This window comes from Myotis yumanensis, unplaced genomic scaffold, assembly GCF_028538775.1.
Source record: "Myotis yumanensis isolate MYYU_CA2020_CCGP unplaced genomic scaffold, mMyoYum1.0.hap1 SCAF_3, whole genome shotgun sequence".
Lineage (NCBI taxonomy): Eukaryota > Metazoa > Chordata > Mammalia > Chiroptera > Vespertilionidae > Myotis > Myotis yumanensis.
This window is the reverse complement of record NW_027223754.1, coordinates 8,682,972-8,700,563: the sequence shown is the minus strand read 5'-3', so window position 1 is coordinate 8,700,563 and position 17,592 is coordinate 8,682,972. Positions and strand designations below refer to the sequence as shown.

The window sequence follows — 17,592 nt, the reverse complement described above, 5'->3', positions numbered from 1 at the left end:
CAGCAACATAACATCAACATTGGATGTTGTACAGTCATTTCATGTTCCAATGCGGGACCACCTCAAGATAGCACCCCCAGTACCCTAACCCTCTCCTTGAAAATGAGTCTTAGGAGGATTTCACAAAAGCAAATACTAGTAATCTAAGATCTCCTATTTTAAGAGAAGCATTTTCTTTAAAAGGGCAAAGGTTGCATTATATTCATTCTACTTCTCTTTGAAGAATGGGTTTCATTGCAAGGTAATTATTCTTAATCCATTATCATTGGGCAACGGAACCATTTGGTACAGTCCAATTTTGGTTGGTTAGTTATAAACTTTTCCAGAATCTTCTTCAGTATATCTACTTCACTACCAGAGCTTAACACTTAGAGATCAACATTCTTCTTTTAGTAGTTCCTACTGATAAATGAAAAGATAAGAATCTTCATCTGCATATTTGGCTTATCCACTACTCAGTCATCTTAAATGAATGAACTACCAAATAAATTCAAAGCAACTGTACTTTCAAATAAAATTGTATAAGAAAAAATAAGCATGTATCTCTACAAAGGCTTATTTTAACATTTAAGAAATTCTTCCATAATGTCCTAATTAATATTAGCATGTAATATTTTAGATCACAGTGTTTTAATCTATGTTGTGAATATGATTTAAATGTATTTTCAGTTTTCTAAGTTTTTTCTTAGAACACCAGATTTTACATTTTATATAAATAGATGAATGTACAAATTTCACTGATAAATAATTAGTGTTTTATTCTCACTGCTGGGAGAAAATATATTGAAAATCTTACATCCATAATTTGGAAAAAAATTTTTAATGGTTTTATTCCCTCTGATAATCTGTGCTGTGATATTGGCTTAATGAAGGAAACTTCTCAGTAGTGTAGAACTCCATCATTTTCAGAAAAAGAACTATAATGTACTTCTAAACGATGCTATCCAATATATGTTACATATCTTATTTTCTAACTGATATTTGCAAATAAGGAAGGAATTTAAGTGATTTATGAATTACTCTTTGACACACTCAATCACATTTTTTGATATACTGTTTTTCAGGGGTGGCTCAAATATAAGTTGATAATATTTCAGATATTTCTGCTTTTTGTACAGAATCCAATTCTAATGATTTTTGTATTATAGGTATATTTTTGTGATATGAGTATCCCAGGACACTTAATTTGACTTTCAGTAGAAATAAGTCCTTTATAAAGCTAAGTGCTTTGAACCTGTTAAACATAGATTAGTAACTATGGTAGTAATGACACTGCAATAGTAATAGTGATCGGGGTAGAATTTAAAGATCTTTCTTTATCATCCACATTATATTCCTGACCATGAGAGAAAGTGAAAAGTAATCATCTTGAATTTATTATATATTTCACAGGCTTTCAAAATCTATTCTTATGTTGCATAGCATAGAGCATACAATTGGACTCTGGCCAATAAGGGAACTTCTCTAGACTATCAAATAAGACTTAGGTCATATCTATCTTATTAAAAATTAAATATATACAGGACTTGCTAGGAATGTCTGTCTATCCAGTAATAGATCAAATGTAGAGTATTTCTTTGTATCAGGTGCTAAGAAGCCTTAGTGCTGAATCTTCTATAAGATGCTCAGATAAGTTTTATGACACTTTGTCTCTTTTATTCCACCACATGGTGACATGGCATATTTGCTTAAAAAAGAAAAAACACAGCTAAATAAATTCTATAAATGCCCCTTTCCTATTATAGGACACAGAAGTCAAAGGTTAAGTGGAGGTGTGTTGTACGCTGATACCTACTAAGGCCCTGGCACCCAGAGTGCTTAGTGCAGAACAACCAACTCACCCTGAACAGCCAACCAGAAAGCACATCTCCATACTCTTTCTTGAACATTTTTTCTTTCCAAACCAAAATCATTCCCTGGGAAAAACTAAAGTAAAATGTTACCCTCCAGCCTCTCTCAAGGCCTTCACAGCATGGCATGAGCCATCCTTCCCAGCCCAGTGGCAATAGATAGATGTATTAGAATGTTACTAGGCAGCACTTCTAGACCTTTGAATAAATTTACATAAAAATTCTGTTTTGTTCAATATATCCAGAATATAGCAATAATATTAAGATACACAGAAGTCTACTTTTACTCAGAAGATTCAGCTTAAATTATACCTCCCCAAGTTTATATAAAATGTCAAGCTATTGAGAAAGATGAAAGTCCTAGCTGAAGATTTTTCCCACTAACATCATATGCTCCCTTTCAATGTAATCACTTACTTTGAATTTTTTAAAAACTTTGAAGTCAAAAAATATAATAAAATAAAAACTTTGAAGAATTAGTGTAAGTTCAGTTTCATTCTGATCATGGGTTTCTGTTCTCAAAACATATTTTTCCAAACTTACTCATTTAGAAATGTGTTCATGTATAAAGATGTAAAAATATTTTATGCCATATGTTATAATCACCTGGCGAACATAGGTGAGAAAATTATGGGAAGTTCATGGGATTGGGCACTGCTTCAGGCAGCAAGAACACCTCACAAATTCAGCAGCTGAGAAAGGTTTAATTAGTGGCTTTCATTCTACATTAATATCATTTCAAAGTCATTTCTACTACTAAGTCAAAATCTGGGAACCTAGTTTAAAAGAGGTAGACTGTTAAATGAAATTAAATCTCTTAAGGTTTCACTGTCTAGCCTTATAATCGCTATGACAGCTCTGTTTTGTCATTTGACACTGACGACCCCTTTCGAATACTAGGAGAGTTTCATTTTCCAAATAAATTTCTAACATGCTAGTGGTTTTATGTAGGAAAAATTCAGCAAAACATCTTCCAATCTATACCACAGCATAAAATACTGTTTTGTATTCACACCTTCCCTGCATTTCTGTCTCTGTGTTTTGATGCACTGTTGTTATTTTCTTGGTTTCTTCCTTTCTTTGGCTTCACACTCGCTGCTCATTTTTAAGTTGGCTCCCAGGGAACCAGCCCCTCCTCTCACGCACAGAGCTTCTCCTGGCCCAGATAACGGAGCTCAGCAGGGGCCTAGCCAGGGGTGGCCGTCCCTGACAGCTCAGTGTCCTCCGGCAAACCCTCTGATTCCTTTCCTGGACAACTTCTTGGATGAATTAGAGAAGCTCAGTGCTTTCACCTTACCAGCTGACCAAGCCGAGCCAAATATCCCAGAGGAGATCACCCTTGAAATTAAAGAGGAACCCTCAGTTCCCCTCCCATGGCCTCCAGCAGCTGTACCGGCCAAATCACCTTCCCCTCGGCCACCCTTACGTGGCGCAGGTGTGACCTCAACTCCAGTCCAGCCCTATGAGACAACGCCAGGCCAGGACCCCAGAAAGACAACTCAGAACAAGTGTGCAGATTCGACAACAATGAGAAAAGGCTTTGCGAGCCCTGAAAAGGTGTCTGAAGTCCTAGGGGATAAGTTTGTGGCCTCTGCACACACTAATGTGGGTCCCTTGCCCCAAACCCTCCCTGTCATTGGAGAGGAAGAGGAGGAATTCTGTGAGGGGCTGATGTCAGGCATCCGAGGAGGGCTTGAATCTCAAGACCCAGATGCCTCGTGGTGGGGCCATGATGGCCCCGAGGTGACACCAAGTCTGTACATCGAAGAGGAGGAAGAGGAGAGGAAACAAGGTGCAGTAGCCACCCTCCCAAGTCCTAGAGCCCCCAAGGAACACAGCCGAGCAGCTCACACCAATAAGGAGGTATTTCAATGTTGCCTAATCCCTGAACAACTAACCTGTCCTACGACGATTAGCTAGGACAGCTAATCATATTAAACATTGCCTTAGATGCTGTTCTTTCAAGAAACAAGCACTATATAAGTCGGGGTGGAGGAGTGTATGGCAACACAGCAAATTTTAATAAGATGATGGAAATGTATAATATAATTCCATTATTTATTTATAGTTATAAATTCATATTTAAGGTGGGTTATACTATCATTTTAGAGATGAGGATATTGATACAGAAAAGAAAGAGAAGGGAAGGGAAGGGAAGGGAAGGGAAGGGAAGGGAAGGGAAGGGAAGGGAAGGGAAGGAGGAAGGAAAGGAAAGGGGAAGGAAGGAAAGGAGGAAGGAAGGAAAGAAAGGAGGAAGACAGTGTTCTGGTTCCCTCTCACCTCTTTCTGAAGAGAGAGCTTTCTTCCAATCGGTGACTACTGAAGAACTGGGTCCTGCCATTTTCATTTTAAAAGCCAAGAAACTTGGGCCATAATTTTAATCAGTAAAGAGGGATAACACTCTAAACCTTTAGCTTGTCAAGTTCTCTTTTAAGAAAACGAAAACTCGATATCTCACATATGTAATCTGTGAATTACGTAGCAAATATGGGTACTGGAAAATAGCAAAATTATGAAACAAAAAGAATGAATGATTCATATTATGCCACTATGCAAGTCCCCCATGGATCCTCTATTGAAAGATTTCTGAACATGAAAATCATGTTTAAACCCCATAATTTGCTACTTAGATCTTACCAATAACAAATGTAGAGGCACTTGGCCAACACAGGGTCTCCTTGGGCTTAAATAATGGTCAGTGCCCATGAGGCCCGTGGACAGTCACAACACCCTGAAGCTTGGCTGTCCCTCAACCCGGAGAGAAAACGTCACCTGAACAAAGAACCCAGCCATACCTGCATCTGTACCAACTAAACGCACTGCTTAGAATAGAGATCATTCATTGCAGTCAGTCAAGCATGACTCTAGTTGATCACTTAAATGGCTCATGTTCTCTTCAGTTAAATTTTAAGACATGATTAGATCTAGGGCTTGGGTCCCAGGAACTTCTACCTGCCTATAGACTATGGGGATTCTTACCCCCACATCAGAAAAATGAAACTGACCATACCCATTGGAAATCTTGAATGAAATTCAAAAGAAAAAGTTCATGCTTTTAAAGCAAGAATTTGTCATAAATGTCACCAGTACTGGTTAACTTTAAACTTGTTTCAATATGGGGGATGTTTCCTAAAGGCTGACCATGTGACCTCATTCTGGACACAAGCATAATCTCATCTTGTCTTTCCTCAATATTTAAGCTACCTTCATTTCCCTAGAGAGATGGACCGTCTACACCTTTCCCCAGCTGTCTGCTTCCCTCCCCTCCCTCGCCTCCTCCCTTGGCCTCGGCCTCACAGCTGGTCTCTACGCTTTCTCAGCCTGCCCAGTCCTACTCACCACCTCTCCTCCCTAAACACTCTTACCAACAGGAAATAAGTTCACCAAAATTAAAGGTAACTGCATCTTGTGTGTGGTTTCTTGCATGTCTTTATATGGACTTAATTAACTTACATGTATGTATTTCGATTTGTGCCATCTTACAAGATCTAAAAAATTCATGTTAAGACTGATTGCTAACTTTTAACAACAGCAGCATGGCCTCTATCCAAAAAGTTAAAATATTTATTTGCATAGCGGCTATACCCATAGGCAGGAGAAAAACAAACTAAAATTTACATAAGATTTTTTTTTTTAAGTTGAGCGTTAGCTGGAGAACCATCCCACTCAAAGGCGTCAGCTTTGTACCTGTCACTCTCTGTCACTTCTCAGTGGGCTCATCGCCTCGGGTGCTGCCCACCCATCGGCCAGGTCGGCAGAGCCTGAGGGGAGGATGCTCCTGGGCCTGGACTGTCTTGAGCCTTGTTCTCCCACGAAACTGAAGTAAACTGATGAGGATGCAGGAACGCAGCTCCTTTCGTTGTAGGTGTTAGCAAAGCATCTACCTCTGAGATGGGCAGGCTGGCAGCTCTACTTCTATTTTAAAACACCCTAAGGCAGTGGTTGGCAAACTCATTAGTCAACAGAGCCAAATATCAACAGTACAACGATTGAAATTTCTTTTGAGAGCCAAATTTTTTAAACTTAAACTATATAGGTAGGTACATTGTTATTAACTTAATTAGGGTACTTCTAAGCCGGCCTTTGCTAAAAACATCCTCAATTTGAGGGGTCAACCTCAGCGAACGTACCCCTACTTCTTCTAACGCCACTTCTTCAAAATAGACTCGCCCAGGCCAAAAAACAACTTCTGCACATGGGCCACGAAGTTTCAATCGCACTGTACATGCGCGCCTGCACGTGGTATTTTGTGGAAGAGCCACACTCAAGGGGCCAAAGAGCCGCATGTGGCTCGCGAGCCACGGTTTGCCAACCACTGCCCTAAGGAGAGTGTTTTGAAAGATTTCATCAAAATGAATGACTAGCCTTGGAAAGAGACTGGACGACACTCACAGAATGAAATCACTCCCTCGTGGACAAGTTTTGCATTTATGATCAGAATGAGCCAAAGCTTTCCCCTTTAGGCAAGAGGTGATAGACTTCAAGTAATAACTCACCTTCACCTTCAACCTTTACAACTTGACACGAGAGACCCTGCAGAGAAGGGGCCACGCTGAGGCTGTTCTGGGAGGAGCCAGCACCTGAGCAGGGCCATTTGGGCAATCTCCCACCCCCCCACTCAGCAGATCCACCCACCAAAATCGTCCGGCCATGTGAATTCCTCTTACGCATGAAAGGAAAAATGTCTGAAAAGAATGGAATACTGGAAGACTAATTGATCTTTGCCCTTTGAGGTTTTAATCTTTGCTGGCAGGAGATAATTAGGAAATTTTTAAGATAATAACACTTGAATAATGTCTAAGACTAAGAATTTGCCTTCCCCCCCCCCCCCCCCCCCCCCCCGCCTTTGTGGTTTTCTTTTTAAGGACAAAGTATTTATTTCTTGCCTTTCTCCTTGTTCTCTAGCCATTCAGCTTAGGGGAACGTAACTTAGAATCAGTGTTCTTTCATTTAAGAGACAGGAGTTTTAGGTCTCAGGCACTGGCAGAATGTGAGGAGAGAACAGAGGTGTTCACAATAAAACTGTTTGAAAAGAATATCATAGTAACCACATCTAATAACTATCTCTAGAAAACTGAACTGGTTTTTTCTCTATTTCATCCCCTATGTGAGAGCAAATGTTTATTTTTAATCCCCCACTGAGTGTTTTTTTTTGAAACCTTATAAATTATTTTTCTATTCACAGAGAGATTATAAGCTGCCTGAAGTTATTTGTGCCTATAAAGATAATGAGTTTGATAAATAAATCAGCATCCAGTGTTTTCTCATCTTGCTGGCATCAACCCTGAAGAACAATGCCTAACGCATTTCCTCTCCAGCGACTGCAGATTTTAGGTCAAGCATCACTAATTATTATGAAAATTGTCCTAAATAAGACAGTAATTAAATACAAATGGAATCAACTACAAGTTTTAGACCATTATTGTCGTTTAACCCCACATCTGACAGTGACAAACTGTGCTGACCTGAGTCCTTTAAGAACGCTTTCTATTCCTTCCATGTCAAGGATGTGGAGTTACAAAGGAAAGTAACCCAGCACTAAAAGCTAAGAGAAAATAAAATGTTAATAATGTTTTACTACGCAAAGTATAGTATGCAGGAAATTATTGCAACTTTATCAACCCCTATCAACTACTTTTTTTTTAACTTAACCCACCTTAATTTTTTTAATATATATTTTTATTGACTTCAGAAAGGAATGTAGAGAGAGAGAGACAGAAACATCAACAATGAGAGAGAATAATTGATTGGCTGCCTCATGCACGCCCCCTACTGGGGATTGAGCCTGCAACCCGGGTATGTGCCCTTGACTGAAATCGAACCCACAACTCTTCAGTCCATAGGCCGATGCTCCATCCACTGCACCAAACCGGCTAGAGCTTAACCCATCCTAATTTAATGCAATTTGATTCTTTTAAAAATTTTTCTCCGTGTAAGTTTGTCACGTGCGATCCAAAATTTTCCATAAAGTAAAATTTACCGCTACTTTGTAAGTGACAGAAGACTGAAAAATAGAATGAGGCTGATAGATAAATCAGCATCCAATATTTTCTCGTCTTGCTAGCATCTTTTCTTTAAATAATGGTGTTTCATAGTAAAAGTCATTATACTCCTCAGCTTGTCCACAAGCTGAGCTTCCTATTCCACCTAAGAGACTGTTTTGTAAAGGAGACTTACAGCACGAGGGCTCCAATTGCAATAGAAGCTCTTTATGAAGTGCTAGGAAGGCTCTTCCTTGGTTTCTTCTAAGAAACTCACTGGGGTCCCATCAGGAAGTCTCCTCACCCGCCAGCCATCCCATCAGAAGGTGGTCCCCCCAAGCACAGATTTCAACATAAAATGAAACCCTGATTCTCCCTAATATGTTCAGATGATCTCACCAGCTGTTGATCCGCATCATTCTAACAGCTAAATGGTATTTCTCTGATGCTTACAGACAATCTTCCCTGTATTAGTCAAGACTGGGGTAGCTGCAGTGCCAGAAGACACAAAAAAGTATAAGCTTAAAACCAGGTAGATGTATACTTCTCTTAGGCATAAAGCTAAGCATCCAGGGCTTGTATGTAGCTCTGTAGTCATTAGAGAACCCAAGAGATTCCCCTTTTCCTTTGGCCTCACCATCCTCAAGGAGATGCGCCCGCTGCAAAGTGGCTGCAGAGTGGCTGCACCAGCTCCAGCAGTCCCATCCTCATTCCGGCACGCGGGAAGGAGGACAGAGACAGGGAGTCTGTACCTCTTGAAGGCCACTTCCCAGAAACCGCACGTTCCCATCGGTCAGCACTTATCACATGAGCGCATCTCAGTACAAGACTGGGCTAGAGACTTCATTCAGAATGGCCACGTGCCTACCTAACATGCGGGATTCCATTACTGAGGGTGGACAGAGGAGAGAATGGAAGTTGGAGGGCATTAAGCCTCCCCTGCCACAAGCCTGAAGAACTGTGCCTAACGCATCTCTTCCTCGGAGGCTGCGGAGTTCAGGTCACTCATCACTGATTATCATGAGCATTGCCCTAAGTGAGAGTTGAGAAAACCCCACGCTTTTATTTAAAGGTCCTTTAGTCCCACAAAAGTTCTCATACCACAAGTCAAATACCACACGATGCACTGTTAATTTCGTCCACCGCTGGAAGGAAAATAAAGCACTCAGACGCAAGAACGGTGGCTCATTCACGGACGAATTAAAAGTCTTGCTTTGAAAGAACGCCAACATAGTCACAGGGTGCTTGGAGTTAGGGCAAATATTTAGTATTTAACTGCATTTCATCATTTTCCCCAGAAAAGTCATATTTTTTTCTTATGTGTTTTGTTAGAATATATCTCCCTGACAAATGATTGTCACTTCCTATGCAATTTGATGGATAGTAAGTAAAATTGTCCTCTGTCTTACTTTGTATCTATTCAAATAAACACCAAGAAAACAGGCCAGATCTGAGGGTGTCTTGAACCCAGTTGTTCAGCATTCTGTGAAAGGCATACGTTTTCTGGGATGTGCTCTTAGCCATGTCGGCTGCATTCAAGCATCTTTTCTGTGCTCTGCTCTGCTCTGCCCGTGCGTTCGGATTGAAGCACAAGGGATGCCTGTGTGTGGAAGGCAGGGGCAGCCGGAAGAGCTGTCTGCAAAGTGAGACCCGTCTCCTTGGCCGGGTGCAGCGGCCTGGCATGCTGTGTGTGCATGGAGAACAAGCAGGCAGCTCCTGATGCTGGAGGAGGAGACGAGAACTAACTCTCTTCTTGTGGCTTTTCCAGGCCGATGTAAAAGGCGAGACGTTTGTCCTGGGTAAGCCTCCGCGTAGCCCAGTGATGTCTAGGAGGTCCTGCAGCTCGCCTGTCAGAGGGCTCAGCGGTTCCCACAGGGTAGGGACGGACCGCCCGCCTTGGGCCAGGCACCCTGGCCACACACGCGCACCCTCAGTGGGCTGGCTCTTCCTCACTTGTCCTTGCTGTCCTTTGCCGGTCAAGTAGGGTAGAGGGGACCTTGAGATGAAGTGACCAGCTGGTGATGAGCTACGATAGCAGATCAACACGAAAATCCTATCGTAAGCGTTTGCGGAATGTGCGTGTGTGAGCTCCCCCAAATCCAGACAGACATGGCCAGACTCTCCACCAGACAACTAAGGGTGCAGTATGCCTTCTGCCTCGTCTCGTGCTTCTGTGCAAATGTTCTCTGTACCTCTCTGCTTTGCCGTCATTGTCCTCCGTGCAAAGGATCAAGCTGTTGCCAACAAAACACAGGCTGGGGCAGAAGTAGGTTTACAGATGTTCGTATGGAAAATAATACAAGAATCCATAAATAATAACACAATAATAAACTCTGTGTCTCGCGTGCTCACAATTGTAAACGCACTTCTGCCCCACCCTGTACTGAACTCGCACGCTTCCGGTAATGTTTGCTGCTGTGCCGTCCAGTTTATTGGGATGTTTTAAAATCCATGATCTTGTTGCAAAACATCGCGTTGCTCTGGTGATGTGTGCTTCCTCTGCCCCAGCCTCTTGACAGCATTGATTGAACTTAAAGGTCATATTTCTTTTCCCTTGAACTACTGAGTTCTACACCACAGACCGCATTCTCAATGGAGGGATGCTAACCGGGACTGTGGATCCTGAGGAAGGCGCGGGGTCGCGGGGAATGTTCCTCTCTGCATGCGCCAGTCCTTTCACTGTCTCTGTCTTGATGGGCCTGGTTTGACCCTGCCTGGTCTGTTACGTGACTGTGGGTCCGCAACTGGTGCAGGGCTTCCTTGCAAAGAAAACTGCCTTTTCCACACTTTAAAAATGTGGCGGTTTCTCTGCGCTGATCCCATCATTGTGCTTTTCGCGTCTTTGCATAATAAGACCTCGTTTTGTTTCTGGGGCAGCGATTTGTGTGGCCGTGGAGGAGGAGGGATGTTGATTTGAAGAGATTCTTAGACTGCACAGAAGGGCCTTCTCCAGAAGCAAAAAAAAAAAAAAAAAAAAAAAGCTTTTTCCGTAATTAACACGGCCAGCCACGAATTTCCCACCGGCAGTGACATGCTATGCTTTGGGTCACCGTAAGGTTTTTTTCTTTGCCGGATTTTTACATTAGGTATGTTATATGTGTTGTTGTGGAACATGAATATTCCATATTCTTTAGATTTATGCAAAAGTTTGATTTAACTTCATAATTTAAGAAGGAAAAATAAGCCGAGAAGCAGAAACATGGGACTGTTGAAAGGAGATGTTCATCCAATTCTGGTTGGCAGGTACTACAAGTGACATTTTCTGGGGGGGAAATTGACTTAAGAACTCTAGAACTGCTGCTAACTCTTTCAAAGATTTTTCCACACGTTAGTGTTTAAAGTAGCAGTGACTCCTTATTTAAGAATTTCCTACAACTAAGTATAGGTGATCCTCCAGAGACGCCTCTGCAGCAGCACAGATAAATAGGTGGGTGTCAGACAGACCGAGCTAGGGAAGTATATGTTTTACTGATAGCAGAGATTGTGGGATATTTCAAAGCAGCTTCCTATATGAGCAGTGGTTTGTGACTTGGTTCTGGCTTTGAAAATTAGCAGGTGCTTAAAACCTGTCTCGAGTGTGCCCATATTTGACATTAAAAATATCTACACTAAAAGATAAAAAGTAATTGTTACATTGCCCAGGAAAGGGTTAAATATTCAGGCTTCCGAGAAAACAGCATGATGCCATATTGGGCTCTCCATTTGTAGCATTTGTATCGTCCCCCTAAGACTCATCAAGATAACGCAAGCATGATGTATGTAATTCTCACCCAACATTTCCAGCACAGTGTCTGTAATCTGTTAGCTTGAAAATCACATTCATATGTTCACAGTTCACGTGAGCCTTTCTGGATGGCACAAATGTATACTGTTCTATATTTGTCGCAAAACGGCTAAGAAGTCATGAATAATAGAAATGCCTGGGTAGATGGTTAAAATAGAAATTATCATAGACCAAAAATTCTGGTGGCCAGCGTGATCCTTTCTCAAGAATTTAAAACGTGGGAAGGGAAAATCATGGTCGGAAAAACAGATGAATATCGATTCACATTGCTCTGTGGTCTTTAAAATATTCTTCCAAAATGAATGCAGGTTAAAGGAACTTGGTGAGAGCTGAGTAAAGGCATGAACAGCTCTTACATGTTGCTGCCACTACTCACCATTAGGTGGCAATAGAGTGCAGCTACAGTACAGAGCTCTTCCTCTAGGTTTGTGCCCATGGTCATAACACCAAGAGGAGGAACTGCAAAAGATAGTCCCCTAAGAGAATTCACTTGAGTATCCACACAGAGCATAAACAGCTGCCTAAAGGCAAAAATAAACAGGGTTAGGGTTAGGGTTAGGGTTAGGGTTAGGGTTAGGGTCAGGGTCAGGGTCAGGGTCAGGGTCAGGGTTAGGGCTGATTTTAACCAACTTAGGCCATCTATTCCCTCACAGTAATATTTTATGCAATAAAGAGTGAGAGCCCAAATTATAATTCTGTTATTGCTTCTTACTTATTTGTGCTATTAAGAAATCATCTTTGGTTTTGGCTCATGATCTGCAAAAATGAAGTTTTATTATTACTATTACTGTTTTTACATGACTGAGACACTTGAGAATTACCCAGTGAATGTCCCTGTCGCAGCTCTCTGACAACTGAATGAGTAAGGTCGATGATAGCACCTATACATAACACAGAAAATATGTCTGTAAAATGTGGATTTCTTTATAGATTCCCTGAGGGGAACAAGCAAGCTCTTAATCCTCATCTCGTCCAACTCCTTGATTTTAGAGATCAGGCACCTAAGGTGCATACCCAAGACTACATAGTCAATGCCAACACCAGAAAGGCATAAATGTATCTATTAATGCTACATATTCCTCTAGTGACCAAATACTTTTAAAATAAATGAATTCAAAGACTGTAATGGTCATCTTTCCTCAACACTGGTTCGCAGTCATACACATTCACATGGAAATGATTCCTCTTAAAGGGAACCTTAGGGAAGTTCTAAAACTCGCCATTACAGTAGATACATGACATCTATGCTAATAAAAGCTGTGCTAAATCCTGGCCTGAGAATGTGAACGTATAGAAAACTGGTGATTCAGGGGGGGAAAAAAAAAGTAATGGAGGATCCTTTGGAAGGATGTGAAGGAATAGACACAGTGGGGAAGATGGGTGAAAGCAAAGATGCTACTGGCCAGCAATCCAGGAACACAGTGCTTGAGACTCAGGTGCCTGTGGAATCAGGGGGCCATGACCTCTGGTCATAGCCCAATTTTTATCATTGTCAAAGGGATGATTCAGTTCAATCATTTATGAGGTAAGTTGAGTGGAATTAAACCAGTAAAACTGTAATGACAATAACAACAAGGTGCTATACTGATTTTCAAAGTATTATATCAGTTGTATTCACATTTGCTTTTACCAAGCCCCAGATGCCACAAGTTTTTACTCAACTTGAAAGTATCAGGATGATTTAAATACTTGGAAATAGGCACACCATTTTTAGAGCACAGTGAAATATATTTTACAAAACATGTTCTCTTCAGGCAAGATCAGATAATATTTATTGTTTGTAACTTTGTTGTGCACTGGAATGGTGCTATGACTATTTCTGAGAAAACAGTACCTGTCTTGATGTGTGATTTGAAATATGGTAGTTTAGATTTTTTTAAGTTACATATGTATATACAGTATGTTTGAGTGACCGACGTGAGCAGTTTCAATAGCCTGTGGCTTGAATGTATAATCTTTGGCCAGAAATTTTACTCCTGGAAATGATTTCTCAGGAATGGTTCAAAAGAAGAAAATAGTTCTTTGTATAAAATGTTCATAGCATTGTTACTTATGACAATGAAAAAAGGCTAGAACAATCTTAACTTCAGAACAAAAAAGAGCAAAATGGTTAAGAGAACTAAAATGTGTACTGGAAAATTATTACAAAATATTGATTGCAATTAATATATATGTATATAATATATAAATATACCTTATTTCTGCATTAAAAGTTAGGGAAGAGGGCAGGGGCTGGGTAGAGGTGGGCAAATGGGGGATGGGGGCATCTGTAATAGTGTCAATAATAAAAAGAAAGTGTAAAAAGTTATATATATAGTGTCTCCCAAAAATGTATACACACATTTTGAGTAATTATAAAGGCAGTGTTTATTAAAATACATTTCATTTTCAAAATGGAGCTATCAGCTGTTAAAGTGCATATACATTTTTGGGGATAACCCGAGTGTGTGTTTGTGTGTGTGATTGGACAAGAAATTGAAGAAACGTAATAGCATATAGGCTTATAAATAACATATTTACCTCCTTTCATATATTTTAATTGATTTAATGTATTAAATTAAATGATCTTAAAATGGCTGAAAAACAGCTTAGTCTTTATCATTTGTAAAATAGTATATTTTATAATTTTAATAATAGATATATTGTTAGTAATTTTATATTGATTTATAAGGGTAAAGTATTCTACTCTCTTAAGCCATACATGTGCCTAATCATTTTTAGCCATTCTTTAGTCTTAAATCTATGCAGACTGTTGAGTGACATTTCTAAGAATACTGTTAACAAACACTTCCAATTACTACAGTCAAAGCTTAAAATTTTAGTAGTATACTAAGTACCTAGTCTTCTATGCTAGACAGCTTAGATGGAAAGAGAGTGGATAAAGAATTTAGGAAGGGAGAAAATTAAGACTCATAGACTAAAAGGAACCCCAGAGTTCCCCATCCAATCTTGGACCAGTGGGGTTTCTATGGATAATTTGCAGGAGAAAGTTAGCCAGCCTGAATCTACTCATAACTCTGGAATCCAGGAATCGGCCTTTGCCCTGATGTCTACGGACCTGGATCAATCTAATATCTAATTCAGTAATCACTTTGATCATTGCTATGCAAACTCTGATTTACTTCATTTCACCATGTAGCCATCATTTAGAAGAGAATGCTTTTGAAATGTGTTGCGAATATTATAGTAATTTTCCCCTAAAAGGTAACATTTAGGTAGTCAGTATAAACAACATTGAGTTTACATATTCAATCGACGTGTTAACTTTCATTCATTGCAGTCTTCATGTGGATATGCTAAGGTTTTGTCATTTCCAATATTATAAGTATCTATTACAGATATTGGTCTTGATGCTTAGTATAAAAAGAAAAGAAACTCTTTTGAGAGTTCAGTGCACTGGGAATTCCCACCAATATTTCTCTTCTAAGGTAAAATGCTACATGTTACCTGGATTATTGTTTGTTGCATTCTAATTAAAGTTCTCTGTTTTCTCTTTAAAAATGCATGTGTTTCTCCACATTGAGAACAGAGAATGTTAATTCAAATGTAGCATGGGATGTCCGCCTATCAATATTTTCATCCGTACTGTATGTGGAAATGTGTCTGTGGGGGAAAAGCATATTAGAATGAGTGTGGATTCTTTGCTGTCGGACTCAATGTGGTTTCTTTTCTGCTTGCTTGAGAAAACGCTGAGGAGCGAGGCTGTATGAGGGTGTCCAGACTTCCCATTCAGTGGTTTGGTGTCTATGTTCTTGCCATGTTCCTGGCCTTTGAAAAATCAATGGGACAGAACCCTGACTTTTCCTTAAAACTTGAGCAGACTGGATTGTGGATATGTTCAAAGCATTCGAACCTTGGTTATTTTGAAGTCATTGAAAGCACCCTCCAAAATATTTTAGTGCTTAATCCTGCAGAAACCCTTTATGTGGTTGTATTCTTTTCTTCCTCTTGGTTTTTTACAGGAGGATATATTAAATGTTAAGAAAAGTACCATGCCATTATCCAAATTATCTCTTACTTAGTATCAGTGTAAACATTGATTACATTGCAAATCATTTCATTTCAGCCACAGCGTCCTGTGTTTACTCATGAAAACATTCAAGGTGGGGGGGAACCGTAAGTATTCTTCTTCTCTTCTAAATTCAAGACTAACCTTGACCCACAACATGGATGAGTGATGTACCCAAGTAGAGGAAGGCCCCACTATGCAACCGGAGGCCTCCTAGAGGAAGAGAGGTTGCCATGGTCTCCATCTTCATAACAGAAAGAGCTAATTTTAAAAAGAAACCCGTGATCTGCAGAGAAGACTGATCCATGCACTAGCAAGGCCTCCCAAAGCTGCAGTGATTCCTAAGATTGTGAATCTGTCTCCTCTCGGTTCACTCGCCACGTAGATCCTAGTAACTACAGCTTTAACGGCACAGAAAGCGTCCCAACGTTGTTTTTGCACATTATTTAGGGAGAAGGAAAATGTGACAGGAGACCTAAGATGATAAATTAGGGACGTAATTCCAAAGTTACGTTCTGAGAAGGGTCTTTGGAAATGGCAGTATTTAAAATGCACTGTCATTCAGTCACATGCCTTTTCACACTTTCAAATTCCCTCTCCCTGCTGATATGTAGTCAGGTCAACCCGAAGGTGTCAGGCACTGTCTTTAAGACCCAAATATTGTGTGTCTCTCCTGCTCCATTTTTGCCCGTGAGAGATACTCAGAGCGACCTGCCTCCTATTGGCTCCCACCTATTCTGTGAGTCAGGAGCTGGCCCTGGAAGGAGACACATGAGGCCTATCTGAGCACAGGTGAGCCCCCAGCCCACTGCCCATGCCCTGCTCACTGGGACAGAGCAAGTCCTCTAGGGCCATGCATCCCCTTCAGTCCTCGCAGATCTGACACTTAGCCAAGCATGCACTTCAGAAACCATCTCTCACCTGAGGCTGCTGTCCTCCAGCACAACCAGAAGGTCTTGCTAAGGAAAAGACGATGAAAAGAACAGGTTGGAAATAAGAATCATTCAAAAATTCATTAACTGGAAAAAGTTTAAATATGGCCTTTCATTCTAAAGTTTCAGTTTTGATTTTGTTTTTTTTCCTCAAACAACAATAGGATCACATCACACAAAAATAAAGGTCAGGGCTGTTTAGGTTCATTGCATTACTAACAGATTACAGCAGCAGCTTTTAAGGACTTTATGAAGTAATAGGTATGTTACGTTGCACTGGGTTAAGTAACGTGGAGTTAACACTTCCAGTGTGGTCATTTGACTGCTTATGAAACTACTGCGCTCACAGGTAGAAGATGGCACATTTTCGAAGTCCTGCCTTGGACATTATAAAATATTCTTTATGAAATCTCTATTGGATTACAAACCCAATTAGTAGGATAATAGGGTGTCGCTTAATCTCTTTCATTTAAAAAAAAAATAGTGACACAATGCTTTATGTCTCTAAATTCAGAATTGTGGTGAAATACCTTATAGAAAAAGTTGCAAGTTAGAGAACTTAAGTTTGGCTGAGGCTTTCCTATTTAAAAGACAAAGGCCTTTTTGAGGCATCCTAACCCACCACCATCAATTCATCTCACCAACACATCTTTCACAGCAGCATTTTCCATTGTTATTCGACTGCATTTCCTGTTGTGCAACACCGGTTTTGCAAGCCAATGAGGCAGGAGGATTTCTGAAAAGTTTGTTTATGTTTCCCTTCAACCCCCCTCCCCCCTCCCCGCCTTTTGTGGTCTAACTAAACCAGAATGGTAAGTAAATTTTGACAAGCACGCTGGCTTTCGTCTCACCCAAGTGAAGTAGGAGTTCCTGCCAATTTTATTTTAGCTCTTGGGACCTTGAGATTCTTCAAGCAGCTGGGGTTTGTGGCCTTAAATAGGCCTGTCTCCCTACGTGGTTGGAGATGTGCCTGGGTGAGGGCTGAGCCTGAAAAACTCAATCAGAAAATCAGTTTCCCAGAGGGAGAGACACGGTG

The 17,592-nt window shown here is 40.5% G+C and overlaps 1 protein-coding gene across 19 annotated transcripts in view; it reads left to right on the top strand.

The window, feature by feature from the left end:
- SORBS2 (sorbin and SH3 domain containing 2) overlaps positions 1-17,592 on the top strand; it is a 200,439-nt gene that overhangs the window by 177,978 nt on the left and 4,869 nt on the right. For 15 of the 19 annotated variants that reach the window (XM_070408216.1, XM_070408222.1, XM_070408214.1 and 12 more), the window contains one exon: positions 15,682-15,731. In XM_070408216.1, coding sequence (XP_070264317.1) covers positions 15,682-15,731 — 50 coding nt within the window. Of the gene's footprint in view, positions 1-14,953; positions 15,044-15,681; positions 15,732-17,592 lie in introns of all 19 variants that reach the window. The other 4 variants (XM_070408206.1, XM_070408209.1, XM_070408208.1 and 1 more) reach the window with 1 other exon arrangement.